The 24,850-nt window shown below is 46.2% G+C and overlaps 2 protein-coding genes across 2 annotated transcripts in view; one reads left to right on the top strand and one right to left on the bottom strand.

The window, feature by feature from the left end:
* Positions 1–1,764: 1,764 nt before the first annotated feature.
* Positions 1,765–19,464, bottom strand: CCDC103 (coiled-coil domain containing 103). Its single transcript, XM_038754570.1, is given in 5 exon segments — positions 1,765–2,314; positions 2,316–2,501; positions 12,336–12,468; positions 15,937–16,091; positions 19,364–19,464. Coding segments are annotated over 4 exon segments (681 nt in total). The 5' UTR covers positions 16,083–16,091; positions 19,364–19,464; the 3' UTR covers positions 1,765–2,098.
* Positions 19,465–20,094: 630 nt separating this feature from the next.
* EFTUD2 (elongation factor Tu GTP binding domain containing 2) overlaps positions 20,095–24,850 on the top strand; it is an 85,478-nt gene continuing 80,722 nt past the window's right edge. Inside the window, exon 1 of the mRNA XM_038754394.1 lies at positions 20,095–20,156. The gene's annotated coding sequence lies outside the window, so the exon portion shown is untranslated. The remainder of the gene's footprint in view (positions 20,157–24,850) is intronic.

The raw sequence follows: 24,850 nt of genomic DNA on the forward strand, positions 1-24,850 counted from the left end.
CAGTGCTCTGCACACAGTAAGCGCTCAATAAATACGATTGATTGATTGATTGATTTTATTTCTGGGTCACAGTAAGCGCTCAATAAATACGATTGATTGATTGATTTTTATTTCTGGGTGCCTCAGTTTCCTCAACTGTAAAACGGGGATTAAATTACCCGTTCCTTCTCCTACTTGGGCGGTGAGCCCCATGTGGGACAAGGAGTGTACCCGACCTAATTACCTTTTACCGACTCCTCGCGTAGAGCAGCAGTTGGCACAGAGTAAGTGCTTAACAAGTACCACAAGAACAAATTCCGTAAGAAAAAGGAAGACCCCCAGGGTTCTAGAGTAAGTGCTTAACAAGTACCACGAGAACAAATTCCCTAAGAAAAAGGAAGACCCCCAGGGCTCTAGAGTAAGTGCTTAACAAGTACCACAAGAACAAATTCCGTAAGAAAAAGGAAGACCCCCCAGGGCTCTAGAGTAAGTGCTTAGCAAGTACCACGAGAACAAATTCCGTAAGAAAAAGGAAGACCCCCCAGGGCTCTAGAGTAAGTGCTTAACAAGTACCACGAGAACAAATTCCGTAAGAAAAAGGAAGACCCCCAGGGCTCTAGAGTAAGTGCTTTACAAGTACCACGAGAACAAATTCCGTAAGAAAAAGGAAGACCCCCCCCGGGCTCTAGAGTAAGTGCTTAACAAGTACCACAAGAACAAATTCCGTAAGAAAAAGGAAGACCCCCAGGGCTCTAGAGTAAGTGCTTAACAAGTACCACAAGAACAAATTCCCTAAGAAAAAGGAAGACCCCCAGGGCTCTAGAGTAAGTGCTTAACAAGTACCACAAGAACAAATTCCGTAAGAAAAAGGAAGACCCCCCAGGGCTCTAGAGTAAGTGCTTAACAAGTACCACGAGAACAAATTCCCTAAGAAAAAGGAAGACCCCCAGGGCTCTAGAGTAAGTGCTTAACAAGTACCACAAGAACAAATTCCGTAAGAAAAAGGAAGACCCCCCCAGGGCTCTAGAGTAAGTGCTTAACAAGTACCACAAGAACAAATTCCATAAGAAAAAGGAAGACCCCCAGGGCTCTAGAGTAAGTGCTTAACAAGTACCACAAGAACAAATTCCCTAATAAAAAGGAAGACCCCCAGGGCTCTAGAATAAGTGCTTAACAAGTACCACAAGAACAAATTCCGTAAGAAAAAGGAAGACCCCCAGGGCTCTAGAGTAAGTGCTTAACAAGTACCACAAGAACAAAGGAAGACCCCCAGGGCTCTAGAGTAAGTGCTTAACAAGTAAGTAAGTGCTTAACAAGTACCACAAGAACAAATTCCCTAAGAAAAAGGAAGACCCCCCCAGGGCTCTAGAGTAAGTGCTTAACAAGTACCACGAGAACAAATTCCCTAAGAAAAAGGAAGACCCCCAGGGCTCTAGAGTAAGTGCTTAACAAGTACCACAAGAACAAATTCCGTAAGAAAAAGGAAGACCCCCAGGGCTCTAGAGTAAGTGCTTAACAAGTACCACAAGAACAAATTCTGAAAGAAAAAGGAAGACCCCCAGGGCTCTAGAATAAGTGCTTAACAAGTACCACAAGAACAAATTCCGTAAGAAAAAGGAAGACCCCCAGGGCTTTAGAGTAAGTGCTTAACAAGTACCACAAGAACAAAGGAAGACCCCCAGGGCTCTAGAGTAAGTGCTTAACAAGTACCACAAGAACAAATTCCCTAAGAAAAAGGAAGACCCCCAGAGCTCTGGGAAAGAGGCTAGGGAAGCCATTTGGGAAACAGTGGTTTATTACTGGGCTGGGAGGCCTGGGAGCATCTGGGGAAGGGGGAGAGCCGACTGTCGGGGTTCAAACATCCCACTCTGCCCTCCGAGGTGTCCCCTGGGGTCCCCAGGGGACCCCACCATCCCTCGTGGACCGCCGGGGAGGCCGGGAGAAGGAATGGAGGGTGAGGGGGGGAAAAGGCCACGTGGTTTCCCCCGGCTACCGGCACCCCGGCTTTCCGTCGAGGTCGCGGGCCGATGAAACCGGCCTCCCGGGATCGCGAGGGTCTCCCAGGGGTCAGCCGGAGCCCCCCGGGGACGGGGCGGTCGAGGGGAGCGGCCTGACCCCCTCAGTCGACCTGGTAGAGGTGGAGCAGCTCCCGGAGGAGCCCCTGCTCATCCCGACCCGGCGTGTCCTCGGGCGGGATCTCGGCCCGGAGCCGGCGGAAGAGGCGGCGGCAGCTTTCCCGCTCGGGGCGGCTCAGCAGGCTCAGGTTGAGGCGGAAACGTCCGGCGCGGGCCAGGCCGCTCAGGACGTCCAGCACGGCCGGGCGGTCGGGGGGGCCCGGCGTGGTCCGCCAGGGCCACCAGGATCTCGCCCAGCAGGCCGCAGCCCACGTCGGCCCGGAAGAGGCGGCCCAGGCGGGCCCCGCCGAGCCGCAGCAGGGCCCGGTAGCGCTCCGGCCCGCTCCGCAGCCGCCGGCGCCAGTCCCGCTGGAACTCGGCCGAGGTCTCGGGCCAGCAGGCTCCCTCCTGGGGCAAGAATAATAATAATAATAATAATAATAATGGCATTTATTAAGCGCTTACTAGGTGCAAAGCACCGTTCTAAGCGCTGGGGAGGTTACAAGGTGATCAGGTTGTCCCATGGGGGGCTCACCGTCTTCATCCCCATTTTCCAGATGAGGTGACAGGCCCAGAGAAGTGAAGCGACTCGCCCAAAGTCGCCCAGCTGACAATCGGCGGAGCCGGGATTTGAACCCGTGACCTCTGACTCCAAAGCCCGGGCTCTTTCCCGTCTGGTCGCCCCAGACCTGCCGGGCTCGGTGCCCAGCTGCCCCGAGAAACAGTGTGGCCTAGTGGGGGGAACCCCATTTTGGGAGGCAAGAGCGGCGTGGCTCAATGGCGAGAGCCCGGGCTTGGGAGTCGGAGGTCGGGGGTTCGGATCCCGACTCCGCCACTTGTCACTTTTAGACTGTGAGCCCACTGTTGGGTAGGGACTGTCTCTATATGTTGCCAACGTGGACTTCCCAAGCGCTTAGTACAGTGCTCTGCACACAATAAGCGCTCAATAAATACGATTGATTGAGTGTCAGCTGGGTGGCTTTGGGCCGGTCGCTTCACTTCTCTGGGCCTCAGTTCCCTCCTTGTATCCTGTAGGGGATACGAGGTCATCAGGTTGTCCCACGTGGGGCTTACAGACTTAATCCCCATCTGACAGATGAGGTCACTGAGGCCCAGAGAAGTGAAGCGACTTGCCCAAAGTCACACAGCTGACAACTGGTGGAGCCGGGATTTGAACCTATGACTTAATACTAATAATAATAATAATGGCATTTATTAAGCACTTACTATGTGCAAAGCACAATTCTAAGCACTGGGGAGGTTATAAGGTGATCAGGTTGTCCCATGGGGGGCTCACCATCTTCATCCCCATTTTACAGATGAGGTAACAGGCCCAGAGAAGTGAAGCGCCTTGCCCAAAGTCACCCAGCTGACAATCGGCGGAGTCGGGATTTGAACCCGTGACCTCTGACTTCAAAGCCCGGGCTCTTTCCCGTCTGATCGCCCCAGACCTGCCGGGCTCGGTGCCCGCGGCGGTGCCCAGCTGCCCCGAGAAGCAGTGTGGCCTAGCGGGGGGAACCCCATTTTGGGAGGCCGGAGCGGCGTGGCTCAGCGGCGAGGGCCCGGGCTTGGGAGTCAGAGGTCGGGGGTTCGGATCCCGACTCCGCCACTTGTCACTTTTAGACTGTGAGCCCACTGTTGGGTAGGGACTGTCTCTATATGCTGCCAACTTGGACTTCCCAAGCGCTTAATACAGTGCTCTGCACACAATAAGCGCTCAATAAATACGATTGATTGATTGATTGATTGTCAGCTGGGTGACTTTGGGCCGGTCGCTTCACTTCTCTGGGCCTCAGTTCTCTCCTTGTATCCTGGAGGGGATACGAGGTCATCAGGTTGTCCCACGTGGGGCTTACAGACTTAATCCCCATCTGACAGATGAGGTCACTGAGGCCCAGAGAAGTGAAGTGACTTGCCCAAGGTCACACAGCTGACAGCTGGTGGAGCCGGGATTTGAACCCATGACTTAATAATAATAATAATAATTATGGCATTTATTAAGCGCTTACTATGTGCAAAGCACTGTTCTAAGCACTGGGGAGGTTATAAGGTGATCAGCTTGGCCCACGGGGGGCTCACAGACTTAATCCCCATCTGGCAGATGAGGTCACTGAGGCCCAGAGAAGTGAAGTGACTTGCCCAAAGTCACATAGCTGACAGCTGGTGGAGCTGGGATTTGAACCCATGACTTATAATAATAATAGTAATAATAATGGCATTTATTACGCGCTTACTATGTGCAAAGCACTGTTCTAAGCACTGGGGAGGTTATAAGGTGATCAGCTTGGCCCACGGGGGGCTCACAGACTTAATCCCCATCTGGCAGATGAGGTCACTGAGGCCCAGAGAAGTGAAGTGACTTGCCCAAAGTCACATAGCTGACAGCTGGTGGAGCTGGGATTTGAACCCATGACTTATAATAATAATAGTAATAATAATGGCATTTATTACACGCTTACTATGTGCAAAGCACTGTTCTAATCACTGGGGAGGTTATAAGGTGATCAGGTTGTCCCATGTGGGCTCACGGACTTAATCCCCATCTGGCAGATGAGGTCACTGAGGCCCAGAGAACTGAAGTGACTTGCCCAAAGTCACACAGCTGGCAGCTGGTGGAGCTGGGATTTGAACCCATGACTTAATAATAATAACAATGGCATTTATTAAGCACTTACTATGTGCAAAGCACTGTTCTAAGCACTGGGGAGGTTATAAGGTGATCAGGTTGTCCCATGGGGAGCTCATGGATTTAATCCCCATTTTACAGATGAGGGAACTGAGGCCCAGAGAAGTGAAGTGACCTGCCCAAAGTCACACAGCTGACAGCTGGAGGAGCCGGGATTTGAACCCATGACAATAATAATAATAATGGCATTTATTAAGCGCTTACTATGTGCAAAGCACTGCTCTAAGCACTGGGGAGGTTATAAGGTGATCAGGTTGTCCCACAGGGGGCTTACAGACTTAATCCCCATCTGACAGGTGAGGTCACTGAGGCCCAGAGAAGTGAAGTGACTTCATCATCATCATCATCATCATCATCAATTGCATTTATTGAGCGCTTACTATGTGCAGAGCACTGTACTAAGCACTTGGGAAGTCCAGGTTGGCAACATATAGAGACAGTCCCTACCCAACAGTGGGCTCACAGTCTAAAAGGGGGAGACAGAGAACAAAACCAAACATACCAACAAAATAAAATAAATAGAATAGATATGTACAAATAAAATAAATAAATAAATGAATAGAGTAAAAAATATGTACAAACATATATACATATATACAGGTGCTGTGGGGAAGGGAAGGAGGTAAGATGGGGGGATGGAGAGGGGGACGAGGGGGAGAGGAAGGAAGGGGCTCAGTCTGGGAAGGCCTCCTGGAGGAGGTGACCTCTCAGCAGGGCCTTGAAGGGAGGAAGCGAGCTAGCTGGGCGGATGGGCAGAGGGATTGGGGGCATTCCAGGCCCGGGGGATGACGTGGGCCGGGGGTCGATGGCGGGACAGGCGAGAGTGAGGTATGGGGAGGAGATTAGCGGCGGAGGAGCGGAGGGTGCGGGCTGCGATGGACAAGGAGAGAAGGGAGGTGAGGGAGGAGGGGGCCAGGGGATGGATGGACAGCCTGGAAGCCCAGGGGGAGGAGTTTCTGCCTGATGCGCAGATTGATTGGGAGCCACTGGAGAGTTTTGAGGAGGGGAGTAACATGCCCAGAGCGTTTCTGGACAAAGATAATCCGGGCAGCAGCATGAAGTATGGATTGAAGTGGGGAGAGACACGAGGATGGGAGATCAGAGAGAAGGCTGGTGCAGTAGTCCAGACGGGATAGGATGAGAGCTTGAACGAGCAGGGTAGCAGTTGGGATGGAGAGGAAAGGGCGGATCTTGGCAATGTTGCGGAGCTGAGACCGGCAGGTTTTGGTGACGGCTTGGATGTGAGGGGTGAAGGAGAGAGCGGAGTCGAGGATGACACCGAGGTTGCGGGCTTGTGAGACGGGAAGGATGGTAGTGCCGTCAACAGAGATGGGAAAGTCAGGGAGAGGGCAGGGTTTGGGAGGGAAGACAAGGAGTTCAGTCTTCGACATGTGGCGGGCAGACATCCAGATGGAGATGTCCTGAAGGCAGGAGGAGATGCGAGCCTGGAGAGAGGGGGAGAGAGCAGGGGCAGAGATGGAGATCTGGGTGTCATCAGCGTAGAGATGATAGTTGAAGCCGTGGGAGTGAATGAGGTCACCAAGGGACTGCGTGTAGATCGAGAACAGAAGGGGACCAAGCACTGAACCTTGGGGAACCCCCACATTAAGGGGATGGGAGGGGAAGGAGGAGCCTGCAAAAGAGACTGAGAATGAACGGCCGGAGAGGTAAGAGGAGAACCAGGAGAGGACGGAGTCTGTGAAGCCAAGGTCAGATAGCCTGTTGAGGAGAAGGGGGTGGGCCACAGTGTCGAAGGCAGCCAAGAGGTCGAGGAGGATTAGGACAGAGTAGGAGCCGTTGGATTTGGCAAGCAGGAGGTCATTGGTGACCTTTGAGAGGGCAGTTTCCGTGGAATGTAGGGGACGGAAGCCAGACTGGAGGGGGTCGAGGAGAGAGTTGGTGTTGACTTGCCCAAAGTCACACAGCTGACAGCTGGCGGAGCCGGGATTTGAACCCATGACTTAATAATAATAATAATAATGGCATTTATTAAGCGCTTACTATGTGCAAAGCACTGTTCTAAGCACTGGGGAGGTTATAAGGTGATCATGTTGTCCCACAGGGGGCTCACAGACTTAATCCCCATTTGACAGATGAGGTCACTGAGGCCCAGAGAAGTGAAGTGACTTGCCCAAAGTCACACAGCTGACAGTGGGCGGAGCCGGGATTTGAACCCATGACTTCTGACTCCAAAGCCCGGGCTCTTTCCACTGAGCCACGCTGCTTCTCTGTATCTTCCCCAGTGCTTAGAACAGCGCTTCGCACCCAGTAAGCGCTTAACAAGTACCATTACTGAAGTAGCGCTTGGCACATAGTAAGTGCGAAACCAGAAGCAGCGTGGCTCGGTGGAAAGAGCCCGGGCTTGGGAGTCAGAGGTCACGGGTTCTAATCCCGGCTCCGCCACTTGTCAGCTGGGTGACTTTGGGCAAGTCACTTCACTTCTCTGGGCCTCAGTGACCTCATCTGGAAAATGGGGATGAAGACTGTGAGCCCCCCGTGGGACAACCTGATTTCCTTGTATCTCCCCCAGCGCTTAGAACAGTGCTCGGCACATAGTAAGCGCTTAACAAATACCAACATTATTATTAAGTACAAGTTGGCATCACATAGAGACGGTCCCTACCCGTTCGGCACATAGTAAGCGCTTAACAAATACCAACATAATAATTATTATTAAGTACAAGTTGGCATCATATAGAGACGGTCCCTACCCATTTGGCACATAGTAAGCGCTTAACAAATACCAACATTATAATTATTATTAAGTACAAGTTGGCATCATATGGAGAAGGTCCCTACCCGTTCGGCACATAGAAAGCACTTAACAAATGCCAACATTATTATTATTATTATTATTATTATGATGATGATGATGATGATGATGATGATGATGTACAAGTTGGCATCATACCTAGATGGTCCCTAAACATTCGGCACATAGTAAGTGCTTAACAAATACCAACATTATTATTAAGTACAAGTTGGCATCATATAGAGACGGTCCCTACCCATTCGGCACATAGTAAGCGCTTAACAAATACCAACATTATAATGATTATTAAGTACAAGTTGGCATCATATAGAGACGGTCCCTACCCATTTGGCACATAGTAAGCGCTTAACAAATACCAACATTATAATTATTATTAAGTACAAGTTGGCATCATATGGAGAAGGTCCCTACCCGTTCGGCACATAGAAAGCACTTAACAAATGCCAACATTATTATTATTATTATTATTATTGTTATTATTATGTACAAGTTGGCATCATACCTAGATGGTCCCTAAACATTCGGCACATAGTAAGTGCTTAACAAATACCAACATTATTATTAAGTACAAGTTCGCATCATATAGAGACGGTCCCTACCCATTCGGCACATAGTAAGTGCTTAACAAATACCAACATTATAATGATTATTAAGTACAAGTTGGCATCATATGGAGACAGTCCCTACCCGTTCGGCACATAGTAAGCGCTTAACAAATACCAACATTATAGTTATTATTAAGTACAAGTTGGCATCATATGGAGACGGTCCCTACACGTTCGGCACATAGTAATCCCACTGTTGGGTAGGGACTGTCTCTATATGTTGCCAACTTGTACTTCCCGAGTGCTTAGTACAGTGCTCTGCACGCAGTAAGCGCTCAATAAATACGATTGAACGAATGAACAAATACCAACATTATAATGATTATTAAGTAGAAGTTGGCATCATATAGAGACGGTCCCTACACGTTCGGCACATAGTAAGCCCACTGTGGGGTAGGGACCGTCTCTGTATGTTGCTAACTTGTACTTCCCAAGAGCTTAGTACACTGCTCTGCACACAGTAAGCGTTCAATAAATACCATTGAATGAATGAATGAATGAGCAAATACCAACATTATAATGATTATTAAGTACAAGTTGGCATCATATAGAGACGGTTGCTACACGTTCGGCACATAGTAAGCCCACTGTTGGGTAGGGACCATCTCTATATGTTGCCAACTTGTACTTCCCAAGCGCTCAATACAGTGCTCTGCATGCAGTAAGCGCTCAATAAATACGATTGAATGAATGAATGAACAAATACCAACATTATAATTACTATTAAGTACAAGTTGGCATCATATAGAGACGGTCCCTACACGTTCGGCACATAGTAAGCCCACTGTTGGGTAGGGACCATCTCTATATGTTGCCAACTTGTACTTCCCAAGCGCTTAGTACAGTGCTCTGCACGCAGTAAGCGCTCAATAAATACGATTGAATGAATGAACAAATACCAACATTATAATGATTATTAAGTACAAGTTGGCATCATATAGAGACGGTCCCTACCCGTTCGGCACATAGTAAGCGCTTAACAAATACCAACATTATTATCAAATATAGTAAGCCCACTGTTGGGTAGGGACCGTCTCTGTATGTTGCCAACTTGTACTTCCCGAGCGCTCAGTACAGTGCTCTGCACGCAGTAAGGGCTCAATAAATACGATTGAATGAACTAATACCAACATTATAAGGATTATTAAGTACAAGCTGGCATCATATAGAGACGGTCCCTACCCGTTCGGCACATAGGAAGCGCTTAACAAATACCAACGTTATTATTAAGGATCCTTATTATTATGATTATTATCATGGCTGGCTCAGTCAATCGTATTTATTGATTCAATTGATTCAATTATTCAATTTATTACTCAATTATTCAAATAATTTATAATAAATAACAATTAATTGATTAATAATAATGATGACAATAATAAATAATTCAATGTATTATTCAATTCAATTTATTATTCAATAAATTATTCAATTTATTCAATTCATTCATTTTATTGGAATTGGCTCCCCAGTTCCAAGCCCACCCATCACCCACCCCACCCGGCTACCCGTTGGGCACATAGGAAGCGCTTAACAAATACCAACGTTATTATCAAGGATCGTTATTATTATGATTATTATCATGGCTGGCTCAATCAATTGTATTTATTGATTCAATTTATTCAATTATTCAATTAATTATTCAATTATTTGAATAATTTATAATAAATAATAATGATGATGATAATAAATAATTCAATTTATTATTCAATTTATTATTCAATTTATTCAATTCATTCATTTTATTGGAATTGGCTTTCCAGTTCCAAGCCCACCCGTCACCCACCCCACCTGGCTACCCATCTGACACATAGTAAGCGCTTAACAAATACCAACATTATTATCAAATATTATTATTATTATGATTACTATCACGGCTGGCCCCCAGTTCCAAGCCCACCCGTCACCCATCCCATCCGGCTACCCGTTGGGCACATAGTAAGCGCATAACAAATACCAACGTTATTATCAAGGATCGTTATTATTACGATGATTATCAAGGCTGGCTCAATCAATCGTATTTATTGATTCAATTTATTCAATTATTCAATTTATTATTCAATTATTTGAATAATTTATAATAAATAAATAATAAATAAATTATGATGATGATAAATAATTCAATTTATTATTCAATTTATTCAATTCATTCATTTTATTGGAATGGGCTCCCCATTTCCAAGCCCACCCGTCACCCACCCCACCCGGCTACCCGTTGGGCACATAGTAAGCGCTTAACAAATACCAACGTTATTATCAAATATCCTTATTTGATCTTACCTCCTTCCTTTCCCCACAGCACCTGTATATATGTCTATATGTTTGTACATATTTATTACTCTATTTATTTATTTATTTATTTCACTTGTACATATCTATTCTATTTATTTTATTTTGTTAGTATGTTTGGTTTTGTTCTCTGTCTCCCCCTTCTAGACTGTGAGCCCACTGTTGGGTAGGGACCGTCTCTATATGTTGCCAACTTGGACTTCCCAAGCGCTTAGTACAGTGCTCTGCACACAGTAAGCGCTCAATAAATACGACTGATTGATTGATTGATTAATTGATTATTATTATGATTACTATCATGGCTGGCTCCCCAGTTCCAAGCCCACCCGTCACCCACCCAACCCGGCTACCTGTCAGGCACATAGTAAGCGCTTAAATACCAACGTTATTATCAAATATCCTTATAATTATGATTACTATCATGACTGGCTCCCCAGTTCCAAGCCCACCCGTCACCCACCCCACCCGGCTACCCATCCGGCACATAGTAAGCGCTTAAATACCAACGTTATTATCAAATATCCTTATTATTATGATTACTATCATGGCTGGCCCCCAGTTCCAAGCCCACCCGTCACCCACCCCACCCGGCTACCCGTTCGGTACATAGAAAGCGCTTAAATACCAACGTTATTATTAAATATCCTTATTATTATGATTACTATCATGGCTGGCCCCCAGTTCCAAGCCCACCCGTCACCCACTCCACCCGGCTACCCGTCTGACACATAGTAAGCGCTTAACAAATACCAACGTTATTATCAAATATCCTTATTATTATTAATTACTATCATGGCTGGCTCCCCAGTTCCAAGCCCACCTGTCACCCACCCCACCCGGCTACCCGTTCGGCACATAGTAAGCGCTTAAGAAATACCAACATTATTATCAAATATCCTTATTATTATGATTACTATCATGGCTGGCTTCCCAGTTCCAAGCCCACCCGCCACCCACCCCACCCGGCTACCCTTTCGGCACATAGTAAACGCTTAAGAAATACCAACGTTATTATCAAATATCCTTATTATTATGATTACTATCATGGCTGGCTTCCCAGTTCCAAGCCCACCCGTCACCCACCCCACCCGGCTACCTGTTCAGCACATAGTAAGCGCTTAAATACCAATGTTATTATCAAATATCCTTATTATTATGATTACTATCATGGCTGGCCTCCAGTTAGAAGCCCACCCGTCACCAATCCCACCCGGCTACCCGTTCAGCACATAGTAAGCGCTTAACAAATACCAACGTTATTATCAAATATCCTTATTATTATGATTACTATCATGGCTGGCCCCCAGTTCCAAGCCCACCCGTCACCCACCCCACCCAGCTACCTGTTCAGCACATAGTAAGCGCTTAACAAATACCAATGTTATTATCAAATATCCTTATTATTATGATTACTGTCATGGCTGGCTCCCCAGTTCCAAGCCCACCCGTCACCCACCCCACCCGGCTACCCATCCGGCACATAGTAAGTGCTTAAATACCAACTTTATTATCAAATATCCTTATTATTATGATTACTATCATGGCTGGCTTCCCAGTTCCAAGCCCACCCATCACCCGCTCCACCCGGCTACCCATCCAGCACATAGTAAGTGCTTAAATACCAACGTTATTATCAAATATCCTTATTATTATGATTACTATCATGGCTGGCCCCCAGTTCCAAGCCCACCCGCCACCCACCTCACCCGGCCTTTCCCCGCCGGGGACCCCGCGACCTGTCTCTGGGCCCGGGATGGGAAGCAGAGCTCCACCAGGCTCCGTTTCCCTCCCGGAGCGGAGAGAGGAAGGGGTCGTCTACATCTAGCGCTTAGTACAGTGCTCTGCACACGGTAAGCGCTCAATAAATACGATTGATTGATTGATCTCACCTGGTCGAGCTCCAAGGTGGGCTCCTGCGAGGGGCCGGCGAGGGTCGCGTGGCTGTTCCAGGGGGCTGCCCTCGGCCCCCCTGTCTTGTCCTTCCTCTCCAGGGGCCTCAGGTGAGAGGCGAGGACGATGTCCCTGTGGACACACGAGTGTCACCGCTCCCTGGCTGTTAACCTCCTCGTGGGCCGGGAATAATCATAATCATAATCATCATCATCATAATAATGGCATTTATTAAGCGCTTACGACGTGCAAAGCGCTCTTCTAACAGCTGGAGAGGTTACAAGGTGATCAGGTTGTCCCACGGGGGGCTCACAGTCTTCCTCCCCATTTTCCAGATGAGGTCATGAGGCCTGGAGAAGTGAAGTGACTTGCCCAAAGTCACACAGCGGACAATTGGCGGATCTAATAATAATAATAATTGGCATTTGTTAAGCGCTGACTATGTGCAAAGCACTGTTCTTAGCGCTGGGGAGGATACAGGGTGATCAGGTTGTCCCACGGGGGGCTCACAGTCTTCATCCCCATTTTACAGATGAGGTAACTGAGGCCCAGAGAAGTGAAGTGACTTGCCCAAGATCACACAGCAGACATGGGGTGGAGTCGGAATTCGAACCCGTGACCTCTGACTCCCAAGCCCGGGCTCTTTCCACTGAGCCACGCTGGATATGGGATAGGAGAAGCAGCGTGGCTCAGTGGGAAGAGCCCCGGCTTGGGAGTCAGAGGTCAGGGGTCAAATCCCGACTCCGCCAATTGTCAGCTGGGTGACCTTGGGCGAGTCACTTCACTTCTCTGGGCCTCAGTTCCCTCATCTGTAAAAATGGGGATGAAGACTGTGAGCCCCCCGTGGGACAACCTGATCACCTTGTAACCTCCCCAGCGCTTAGAACAGCGCTTTGCACATAGTAAGCGCTTAATAAATGCCATTAAAAAAAAAACACAAAAAAAACAAACCCATGACCTCTGACTCCAAAGCCCGGGCTCTTTCCACTGAGCCACGCTGCTTCTCTGATTATGATTATATTATGATTATAACTATGATATGATTATATTATGATTATAATAGGATTATAATAATCATAATAATGGCACTGATTAAGCGCTTACTATGTGCCAAGCACTGTTCTAAGCGCTGGGGAGGATACAAGGTGATCAGGTTGTCCCACGGGGGGCTCACAGTCTTCACCCCCATTTTACAGAGAGAAGCAGCGTGGCTAAGTGGCAAGAGCCCGGGCTTTGGAGTCAGAGGTCGTGGGTTCAAATCCCGGCGCCGCCACTTGTCAGCTGTGTGACTTTGGGCAAGTCACCTCCCGTCTCTGTGACTCAGTTCCCTCATCTGGAAAATGGGGATTAAGACTGTGAGCCCCAAGTGGGACAACCTGATCACCTCAGGTACGTTCATTCAATCGTACTTATTGAGCGCTTACTGTGTGCAGAGCACTGTACTAAGCGCTTGGGAAGTCCCCTCCAGGGCTTATAGTCTTAGATTAAGACTGTGAGCCCCACGTGGGACAACCTGATCACCTTGTAAACTCCCCAGCACTTAGAACAGTGCTTTGCACATAGTAAGCGCTTAATAAATGCCATTATTATTATTATTATTATTAGAACAGTGCTTTGCACATAGTAAGCGCTTAACAAATGCCATCATTATTATACAGATGAGGGAACTGAGGCCCGGAGAAGTGAAGGGACTGGCCCAAGGTCACACAGCGGACAAGCGGTGGAGCAGGGATTCGAACTCATGACATCCGACTCCCAAGCCCGGGCTCTACCCACTGAGCCACGCTGCTTCTCTGCCGTGTCTGCTTTATTGCTGTTGCATTTTCCCAAGTGCCGAATACAGTAAGTACTAAATCAATCTGACTGACTGAACAATAATAATAAGGATGGCATTGATTAAGCGCTTACTATGTGCAGAGCACCGTTCTAAGCGCTGGGGAGGTGACAAGGTGATCAGGTTGTCCCACGGGGGGGCTCCCAGTCTTCATCCCCATTTTCCAGATGAGGGAACTGAGGCCCAGAGAAGTGAAGTGACTTGCCCAGAGTCACACAGCTGACTGGGGGCCGGGATTTGAACCCGTGATCCAAATAGCATATAATTATGGTATTAAGTGCTTAATACTACTACTACTAATAATAATAATTATGGCATTTGTTAAGCGCTTAATAATGATGGTGTTTGTTAAGTGATTACTACTACTACTACTAATAATGATGGTATTTATTATGCGCTTATGGTACTTGTAAGCGCTTAATAATAACGATGGTATTTGTTATGTGCTTACTACCACTAATAATAATTATTATGGTATTTCTTAAGTGCATACTATATTTCTTAAGTGCTTACTACTACTACTACTACTAATTATGGTATTTGTTAAGCACTTACTACTACTACTACTAATAATAATAATTATGGTATTTGTTAAGCACTTAATAATGATGGTATTTGTTAAGTGATTACTACTACTAATAATAATAATGATGGCATTTGTTATGCGCTTATGGTACTTGTAAGCGCTTAATAATAATGATGGTATTTGTTAAGTGCTTACTTCTACTAATAATAATTATGGTGTTAAGTGCTTAATAATAATGATGGAACTTAAGTGCTTACTACTAATAATAATAACTATGGTATTTGTTAAGTGCTTACTACTACTACTAATAATAATGATGGTATTTGTTAAGCCCTTAATACTACTACTACTAATAATAATTAGTTAGACTGTGAGCCCACTGTTGGGTAGGGACTGTCTCTATATATTGCCAACTTGTACTTCCCAAGCGCTTAGTACAGTGCTCTGCACACAGTAAGCGCTCAATAAATACGATTGATGATGATGATGATGACTAGTTACGCGACCCCCGGAGCCGCCAAGCTCGCTCTCTTCCTCCCTTCAAGGCCCTGCTGAGAGCTCCCCTCCTCCAGGAGGCCTTCCCAGACTGAGCCCCTTCCTTCCTCTCCCCCCTCGTCCCCCCTCCATCCCCCCCATCTTACCTCCTTCCCTTCCCCACAGCACCTGTATATATGTATATATGTTTGTACACATTTATTACTCTATTTATTTATTATTTTACTTGTACATATCTATTCATTTTATTTTGTTAGTATGTCTGGTTTTGTTCTCTGTCTCCCCCTTTTAGACTGTGAGCCCACTGTTGGGTAGATGATGTTTTGTTTTGTTTTGTTGTCTGTCCACCCCCTCTTCTAGACTGTAAGCCTGTTGTTGGGTAGGGACCGTCTCTATATGTTGCCAACTTGTACTTCCCAAGCGCTTAGTACAGTGCTCTGCACACAGGAAGCGCTCAATAAATATGATTGACTGAATGAATGAAATGAATGGATAAGTCTGGTCATAATGATGTTCACATGTTTTGTTGTCTGTCCCCCCGACCTTCTAGACTGTGAGCCCGTTGTTGGGTAAGGACCGTCTCTATATGTTGCCAACTTGGACTTCCCAAGCGCTTAGTCCAGTGCTCTGCACATAGTAAGCGCTCAATAAATACGATTGATGATGATGATGATGATGATGACTCCAAAGCCCGGGCTCTTTCCGCCGAGCCACGCTCTGCTTCTCCCTAGCCACGGGGGCTCACCTGAACTCCTCGTAGCTGGCCACTTTCTGGTGGACCGCCCGGAATTTGGCCGCGTTTTCCCGCTGGTATTTTTCGTCGGCGGCCAGCGCGGCCTGCAGCTCTTTCTCCAGCGCCCGGAAGTCGAGGCCGTCCTCCGACGCCGACATGGCCGGGATCTAGAAGTCTAGGGAGAAAATAATAATAATAATAATAATAATAATAATAATAATAATAGCATTTATTAAGCACTTACTATAATAATAATAATAATGGCATTTATTAAGCGCTTACTATGTGCCAAGCACCGTTCTAAGCGCTGGGGAGGTAACAAGGCGATCAGGTTGTCCCACTGGGGGCTCCCAGTCTTCATCCCCATTTTCCAGATGAGGTCACTGAGGCCCAGAGAAGTGACTCGCCCAAAGTCACCCAGCTGATAAGTGGCGGAGCCGGGATTTGAACCCACGACCTCTGACTCCAAAGCCCGGGCTCTTTCCGCTGAGCCGCGCTGCTTCTCCTCAGGCCCAGCACCTCGTGGGGTGGCCGCGGCCGCAGGCCTCTGTCGGCCCATGCTCTGTCCAGTTCTTCCCTGCTGTGTGGCTTTGGGCGAGTCACTTCACTTCTCTGGGCCTCAGTGACCTCATCTGGAAAATGGGGATGGAGACTGTGAGCCCCATGTAGGACAACCTTGTATCTCCCCCTGTGCTTAGAACAGTGCTTGGCGCAAAGTAAGCGCTTAACAAATGCCATCATTATTATTCTCTGGGCCTCAGTTCCCTCATCTGTAAAATGGGGATGAAGACCGGGAGCCCCACGGGGGACAACCTGATCACCTCATATCTACCCCAGTGCTTAGAACAGTGCTTGGCACAGAGTACAGAAGCAGCGTGGTTTAGTGGAAAGAGCCCAGGCTTGGGAGTCAGAGGTCATGGGTTCTAATCCTGGCTCCGCCAATTGTCAGCTGTGTGACTTTGGGCAACTCACTTCACTTCTCTGGGCCTCAGTGACCTCATCTGGAAAACGGGGATGAAGACTGTGAGCCCCCCGTGGGACAACCCGATCACCTTGTAACCTCCCCAGCGCTTAGAACAGTGCTCTGCACATAATGAGCGCTTAACAAATGCCATCAACATTATTATTATTAGAGTAAGTGCTTAACAAATACATATACATTGATGTGTATATAGCTCTAATTATATTTATTCTGATGGTACTGACACCTGTCTACTTGTTTAGTTTTGTTGTCTGTCTCCCCCTTCTAATTATGATGGCATTTATAAAGCACTTACTATGTGCAAAGCACTGTTCTAAGCGCTGGGGAGGTTACAGGGTGGTCAGGTTGTCCCCCGGGGGGCTCCCAGTCTTCACCCCCATTTTCCAGATGAGGTCACTGAGGCCCAGAGAAGCGAAGTGACTTGCCCAAAGTCACACAGCTGACAATTGGCAGAGCCGGGATTCGAACCCCTGACCTCTGACTCCCAAGCCCGGGTTCTTTCCACTGAGCCAGGCTTCTAGCCCGTGAGTCCGTTCATTCATTCATTCAATCGTATTTATTGAGCGCTTACCGTGTGCAGAGCACTGGACTAAGCGCTTGGGAAGTCCAAGTTGGCAGCATCTAGAGACGGTCCCTACCCAACAGTGGGCTCACAGGCTAGAAGGGGGAGACAGACAACAAAACAAGGAGACAGGTGTCAAAATCGTCAGGACAAATAGAATTAAAGCTACATTCATTCATTCCAACGTATTTATTGAGCGCTTACTGTGTGCAGAGCACTGTACTAAGCGCTTGGGAAGTCCAAGTTGGCAACATCTAGAGACGGTCCCTACCCGACAGCGGGCTCACAGGCTAGAAGGGGGAGACGGACAACAAACCAAGGAGACAGGTGTCAAAATCATCAGGACAAATAGAATTAAAGCTACATTCATTCATTCCAACGTATTTATTGAGCGCTTACTGTGTGCAGAGCACTGGACTAAGTGCTTGGGAAGGCCAAGTCGGCAACAGTCTTTTAGACTGTGAGCCCACTGTTGGGCAGGGACCGTCTCTATATGTTGCCAATTTGTACTTCCCAAGCGCTTAGTACAGTGCTCTGCACATAGTAAGCGCTCAATAAATACGATTGATGATGAACAGATAGAGACAGTCCCTACCCAACAGCGGGCTCACAGTCTAGAAGGGGGAGACAGACAACAAAATAAAACATATTTTATTCTGATGACTTGACACCTGTCCCCATGTTTGGTTTTGTTGTCTGTCTCCCCTTTCTAGCCTGTGAGCCCGCTGTTGGGTAGGGACCGTCTCTAGATGTTGCCGACTTGGACTTCCCAAGCGCTTAGTACAGTGCTCTGCACACAGTAAGCGCTCAATAAATACGATTGATTGAATGAATGAATAGAAGGGGGAGACAGACAACAAAACACAACATGTGGACAGGTGTCATCAGAATAAATAGAAATCGTAGGGACTGTCTCTATATGTTGCCAACTTGGACTTCCCAAGCGCTTAGTCCAGGGTTCTGCACAGAGTAAGCGCTCAATAAATACGATCGAATGAATGAATTCATTCCATCGTATTTACTGAGCGCTTACTGTGTGCAGAGCCCTGGACTAAGCGCTTGGGAAGTACAAGCAGCATGAGAAGCATCCTGGCTCAGTGGAAAGAGCCCAGGCTTTGCAGTCAGAAGTCATGGGTTCTAATCCCGGCTCCGCCTATTGTCAGCTGTGTGACTTTGGGCAAGTCACTTCACTTCTCTGGGCCTCAGTTCCCTCATCTGGAAAATGGGGATTAAGATTGTGAGCCCTGCATGGGACAACCTGATCACCTTGTAACCTCCCCAGCGCTTAGAACAGTGCTTTGCACGTAGTAAGCGCTTAATAAACGCCATCATCATTATTATTATTGTTATTACAAATTGGCAATCTATAAAGACGGTCCCTACCCAACAACGGGCTCACAGTCTAGAAGGGGGAGACAGACAACAAAACATATTAATAAAATAAAATAAATAGAATAGTAAATACTATTCTGTGAAATCAATCAATCAATCAATCAATCGTATTTATTGAGCGCTTACTATGTGCAGAGCACTGTACTAAGCGCTTGGGAAGTACAAATTGGCAACATACAGAGACAGTCCCTACCCAACAGTGGGCTCACAGTCTAAAAGGGGGAGACAGAGAACAAAACCAAACATACTAACAAAATAAAATAAATAGAATAGATATGTACAAATTAAATAAATAAATAAATAGAGTAATAGAGTGAAATAGAAGTGAAATAGCGCTTAGTCCAGTGCTCTGCACACAGTAAGCGCTCAATCAAGACGATGGAATGACTGAATCATCATCATTATTACTAGGAATGAATCAATTATTATTATCATTATTATTATTATTGACAAATAACATACAAAGAAAACCCCGAAACAGATGGGATTATTGTCCCCATTACCTGCAGGGGGAAACTGAGGTCCAGGGAGAGGAGGGGGTTGGGGCAGGGGCAGGCGTCAACCGACAGGGGGCAGCACTGGCCGCGTGGCGACGCCGCGTTGCCTAGCAACCGCTCAACGCGCCCACGTGATCGCCTCGAGGACCCCCCCTTCAGGGCTGCCCCCGCTAACGCCTGCATCCTCCTCTGATTTCTGTCCGCTTTTCGTTCCCTGCTAAAAAAAGCGCCCTCGCCGCGCCTGCCCCGACACTCCTCGGACGGGGCGAGTGGGTGTGCGGGGGAAAGGAGGCTTCCGTGGCCGGAGCAGCAGGCGCCGGCTGCCCGCGGCGGGAGGGGAGATGGCGGCGGGGGCCTTCGTCGTCTCAGCGCGCAGGCGCGGAGCCGGGCGCATGCGCAGACGCGGCGGGACTCCGTCGCCTCAAGGGGCGGGAGGAGGCGCATGCGCCTTTCGTCGCCTCAAAGCGCGGGCGCAGGCGCATGTGCCTTTCGTCGCCTCAGGGCGCAGGCGCGGGGCCAGACGCATGCGCAGGCGCGGCGGGGCTTCGTCGCCTCAAAGCGCGGGCGCATGCGCCGTTCGTCGCCTCAAAGCGCGGGAGCAGGCGCATGCGCCTGTCGTCACCTCAAGGCGCAGGCGCTGGGCTAGGCGCATGCGCATGCGCGGCGGGGCTTCGTCGCCTCCAGGCGCGGGAGCAGGCGCATGCGCCTTTCGTCACCTCCAGGCGCAGGCGCGGAGGCCGGCGCATGCGCAGACGCGGGGAGAAAGCGCGGTTCGGATTCTGGTCTGAGGCGGCGTGAGGTGAGGAGAGGCCGCGGTCCATCGCCCTCATTCATTCATTCATTCATTCATTTTATTTTATTTTATTTATTATTTTGTTTATTGTTTTGTTTTATTGTGTGTCTTCCCCTTCCAGACTGTGTTGGGTAGGGACCGTCTCTATCTGTTGCCGACTTGGACTTCCTAAGCGCTTAGTACAGTGCTCTGCACACAGTAGGCGCTCAATAAATACGATTGAATGAATGAAGGGAGAGCACTGGGCTAAATTCATTTATTCAGTCATTTATTGAGTGCTTACTGTGTGCAGAGCACTACTAAATTTATTAAGTCAATAATTGAGCGCTTACTATGTGCAGAGCACTGTGCTAAACTCATTCAGTCATTTATTGAGCGCTTACTATGTGCACAACACTACTGAAATGATTGTCATTTATTGAGCGCTTACTATGTGCACAACACTAGTAAATTGATTCAGTCATTTATTGAGCGCTTACTATGCACAACACTACTAAATTGATTCAGTCATTTATTGAGCGCTTACTATGTGCAGAGCGCTGTACTAAATTCACTCAGTCATTTATTGAGTGCTTACTATGTGCACAACACTACTAAAATGATTCAGTCACTTATTGAGCGCTTACAATGTGCACAACACCACTAAATTGATTCAGTCATTTATTGAGCGTTTACTATGTGCACAACACTACTAAATTGATTCAGTCATTTATTGAGCGCTTACTATGTGCAGAGCGCTGTACTAAATTCATTCAGTCATTTATTGAGTGCTTACTATGTGCACAACACTACTAAAATGATTCAGTCACTTATTGAGCGCTTACAATGTGCACAACACCACTAAATTGATTCAGTCATTTATTGAGCGCTTACTATGTGCAGAGCGGTGTACTAAACTCACTCAGTCATTTACTGAGCGCTTACTATGTGCACAACACTACTAAATTGATTCAGTCATTTACTGAGCGCTTACTATGTGCACAACACTACTAAATTGATTCAGTCATTTATTGAGCGCTTACTATGTGCAGAGCACTGTACTAAACTCATTCAGTCATTTATTGAGCGCTTACTATGTGCACAACACTACTAAAATGATTCAGTCATTTATTGAGCGCTTACTATGTGCACAACACCACTAAATTGATTCAGTCATTTATCGAGCGCTTACTGTGTGCACAACACTACTAAATTGATTCAGTCATTTATTGAGCGCTTACTATCTGCAGAGCACTGTACTAGATTTATTCAGTCATTTATTGAGCACTTACTATGTGCAGAGCGCCGTACTAAATTCATTCAGTCATTTATTGAGCACTATACTATAGTCACTCAGTCATTGAGCGCTTACTATGTGCACAACACTACTAAATTTATTCTGTCATTTATTGAGCGCTTACTATGTGCAGAGCACTGTACTTAATTCATTCAGTCATTTATTGAGCACTGTACTATAGTCACTCATTCAGTCATTTATTGAGCGCTTACTATGTGCAGAGCACTGTACTTCATTCAGTCATTTATTGAGCACTTACCATGTGCAGAGCACTGTACTTCATTCATTCAGGCACTGTACTATAGTCACTCATTCAGTCACTTATTGAACGCTTACTATGTGAAGAGCACTACTAAATTGATTCAGTCATTTATTGAGTACTTACTATGTGCAGAGCACTGTACTAAATTCATTGTCATTTATGGAGAGCTTACTATGTGCAGAGCGCTGTACTAAATTCATTCAGTCATTTATTGAGCACTTACTATGTGCAGAGCACTGTACCTCATTCATTCAGTCATTTATTGAGCACTGTACTATAGTCACTCATTCAGTCACTTATTGAGCGCTTATGTGAACAACACTACTAAAATGATTCAGTCATTGAGCGCTTACTATGTGCACAACATGATTGAATCAATTTAGTAGTGTTGTGCACATAGTAAGCGCTCAATAAATGACTGAGTCAATTTAGTAGTTTATTGAGCGCTTACTATGTGCACAACGCTACTAAATTGATTCAGTCATTTATTGAGCACTTACTATGTGCAGAGCACTGTACTTTGGTCATTTATTGAGCACTGTACCATAGTCACTCAGTCACTTATTGAGCGCTTACTATGTGCACAACACTGCTAAATTCATTCAGTCATTTAGTGAGCGCTTACTATGTGCAGAGGGCTGTACTAAATTCATTCAGTGATTTATTGAGCGCTTACTATGTGCAGAGCACTGTACTATAGTCACTCATTCAGTCACTTATTGAGCGCTTACTGTGTGCAGAGCACTGTACTAAATTCATTCAGTCATTTATTGAGCGCTTACTATGTGCAGAGCGCTGTACTAAATTCATTCAGTCATTTATTGAGCCCTTACTATGTGCAGAGCACTGTACTTCATTCAGTCATTTATTGAGCACTTACTATGTGCAGAGCACTGTACCTCATTCATTCAGTCATTTATTGAGCACTGTACTATAGTCACTCATTCAGTCACTTATTGAGCGCTTATTATGTGAACAGCACTACGAAATTGATTCAGTCATTTATTGAGCGCTTAGTATGTGCAGAGCACTGTACTAAATCGATTCAGTCATTGAGCACTTACTATGTGCAGAGTGCTGTACTAAATTCATTCAGTCATTTATTGAGCACTTACTATGTGCAGAGCACTGTACTAAATTCATTGTCATTTATTGAGAGCTTACTATGTGCAGAGCGCTGTACTAAATTCATTCAGTCATTTATTGAGCGCTTACCATGTGCAGAGCACTGTACTGCATTCATTCAGTCATTTATTGAGCACTGTACTATAGTCACTCATTCAGTCACTTATTGAGCGCTTACTGTGTGCACAACACTACTAAATTGATTGTCATTTATTGAGCGCTTACTATGTGCAGAGCACTGTACTAAATTCATTCAATCATTTATTGAGCGCTTACTATGTGCGGAACGCTGTACTAAATTCATTCAGTCATTTAGTGAGCACTTACCATGTGCAGAGCACTGTACTTCATTCATTCAGTCGCTTATTGAGCACTGTACTGTAGTCACTCATTCAGTCATTTATTGAGCACTTACTATGTGCACAACACTACTAAATTCATTCAGTCATTTATTGAGCGCTTACTATGTGCAGAGCGCTGTACTAAATTCATTCAGTCATTTATTGAGTGCTTACTATGTGCAGAGCGCTGTACTAAATTCATTCAGTCATTTAGTGAGCACTTACCATGTGCAGAGCACTGTACTTCATTCAGTCATTTATTGAGCACTGTACTATAGTCACTCATTCAGTCATTTATTGAGAACTTACTATGTGCACAACACTACTAAATTGATTCAGTCATTTATTGAGCGCTTAGTATGTGCAGAGCACTGTACTAAATCGATTCAGTCATTTATTGAGCACTTACGATGTGCAGAGTGCTGCACTAAATTCATTCAGTCATTTATTGAGCACTTACTATGTGCAGAGCACTGTACTAAATTCATTGTCATTTATTGAGAGCTTACTATGTGCAGAGCGCTGTACTAAATTCATTCAGTCATTTATTGAGCACTGTACTATAGTCACTCATTCAGTCACTTATTGAGTGCTTACTATGTGCACAACACTACTAAATTGATTCAGTCATTTATTGAGCGCTTACTATGTGCAGAGCGCTGTACTAAATTCATTCAGTCATTTATTGAGCGCTTACCATGTGCAGAGCACTGTACTTCATTCATTCAGTCACTTATTGAGCACTGTACTGTAGTCACTCATTCAGGCATTTATTGAGCACTTACTATGTGCACAACACTACTAAATTCATTGTCATTTATTGAGCACTTACTATGTGCAGAGCGCTGTACTAAATTCATTCAGTCATTTATTGAGTGCTTACTATGTGCAGAGCGCTGTACTAAATTCATTCAGTCATTTAGTGAGCACTTACCATGTGCAGAGCACTGTACTTCATTCATTCAGTCATTTATTGAGCACTGTACTATAGTCACTCATTCAGTCATTTATTGAGAACTTACTATGTGCACAACACTACTAAATTGATTCAGTCATTTATTGAGCGCTTACTATGTGCAGAGCGCTGTACTAAATTCATTCAGTCATTGAGCAGTTACTATGTGCAGAGCACTGTACTCCATTCATTCAGTCATTTATTGAGCACTGTACTATAGTCACTCATTCAGTCACTTATTGAGTGCTTACTATGTGGACAACACCACTAAATTGATTCAGTCATTTATTGAGCACTTACTATGTGCAGAGCGCTGTACTAAATTCATTCAGTCATTTATTGAGCGCTTACTATGTGCAGAGCGCTGTACTAAATTCAGTCATTTATTGAGCACTATTCTATAGTCACTCATCCAGTCATTTATTGAGCGCTTACTATGTGCACAACACTACTAAATTGATTCAGTCATTTATTGAGCGCTTACGTGCAGAGCAGTGTACTAAATTTATTCAGTCATTTATTGAGCGCTTACTATGTGCAGAGCCCTGTACTAAATTCATTCAGTGGGCTTTCAGAGGGACTTTAGGGATGCGGAAAGTGGATGGGAAAACCGGGATGGGGAGGACTTCCAGGCAGGAGGGAGGGAAAAGGAAGAGAGGCGGAAAATTGAGAACGAGGCCCAGCGAATTGGTTAGCGTGGGAGGAATGAAGGGAGCAGCGTGGCTCAGTGGAAAGAGCCCG

Source organism: Tachyglossus aculeatus, chromosome 11 (assembly GCF_015852505.1).
Source record: "Tachyglossus aculeatus isolate mTacAcu1 chromosome 11, mTacAcu1.pri, whole genome shotgun sequence".
Classification (NCBI taxonomy): domain Eukaryota; kingdom Metazoa; phylum Chordata; class Mammalia; order Monotremata; family Tachyglossidae; genus Tachyglossus; species Tachyglossus aculeatus.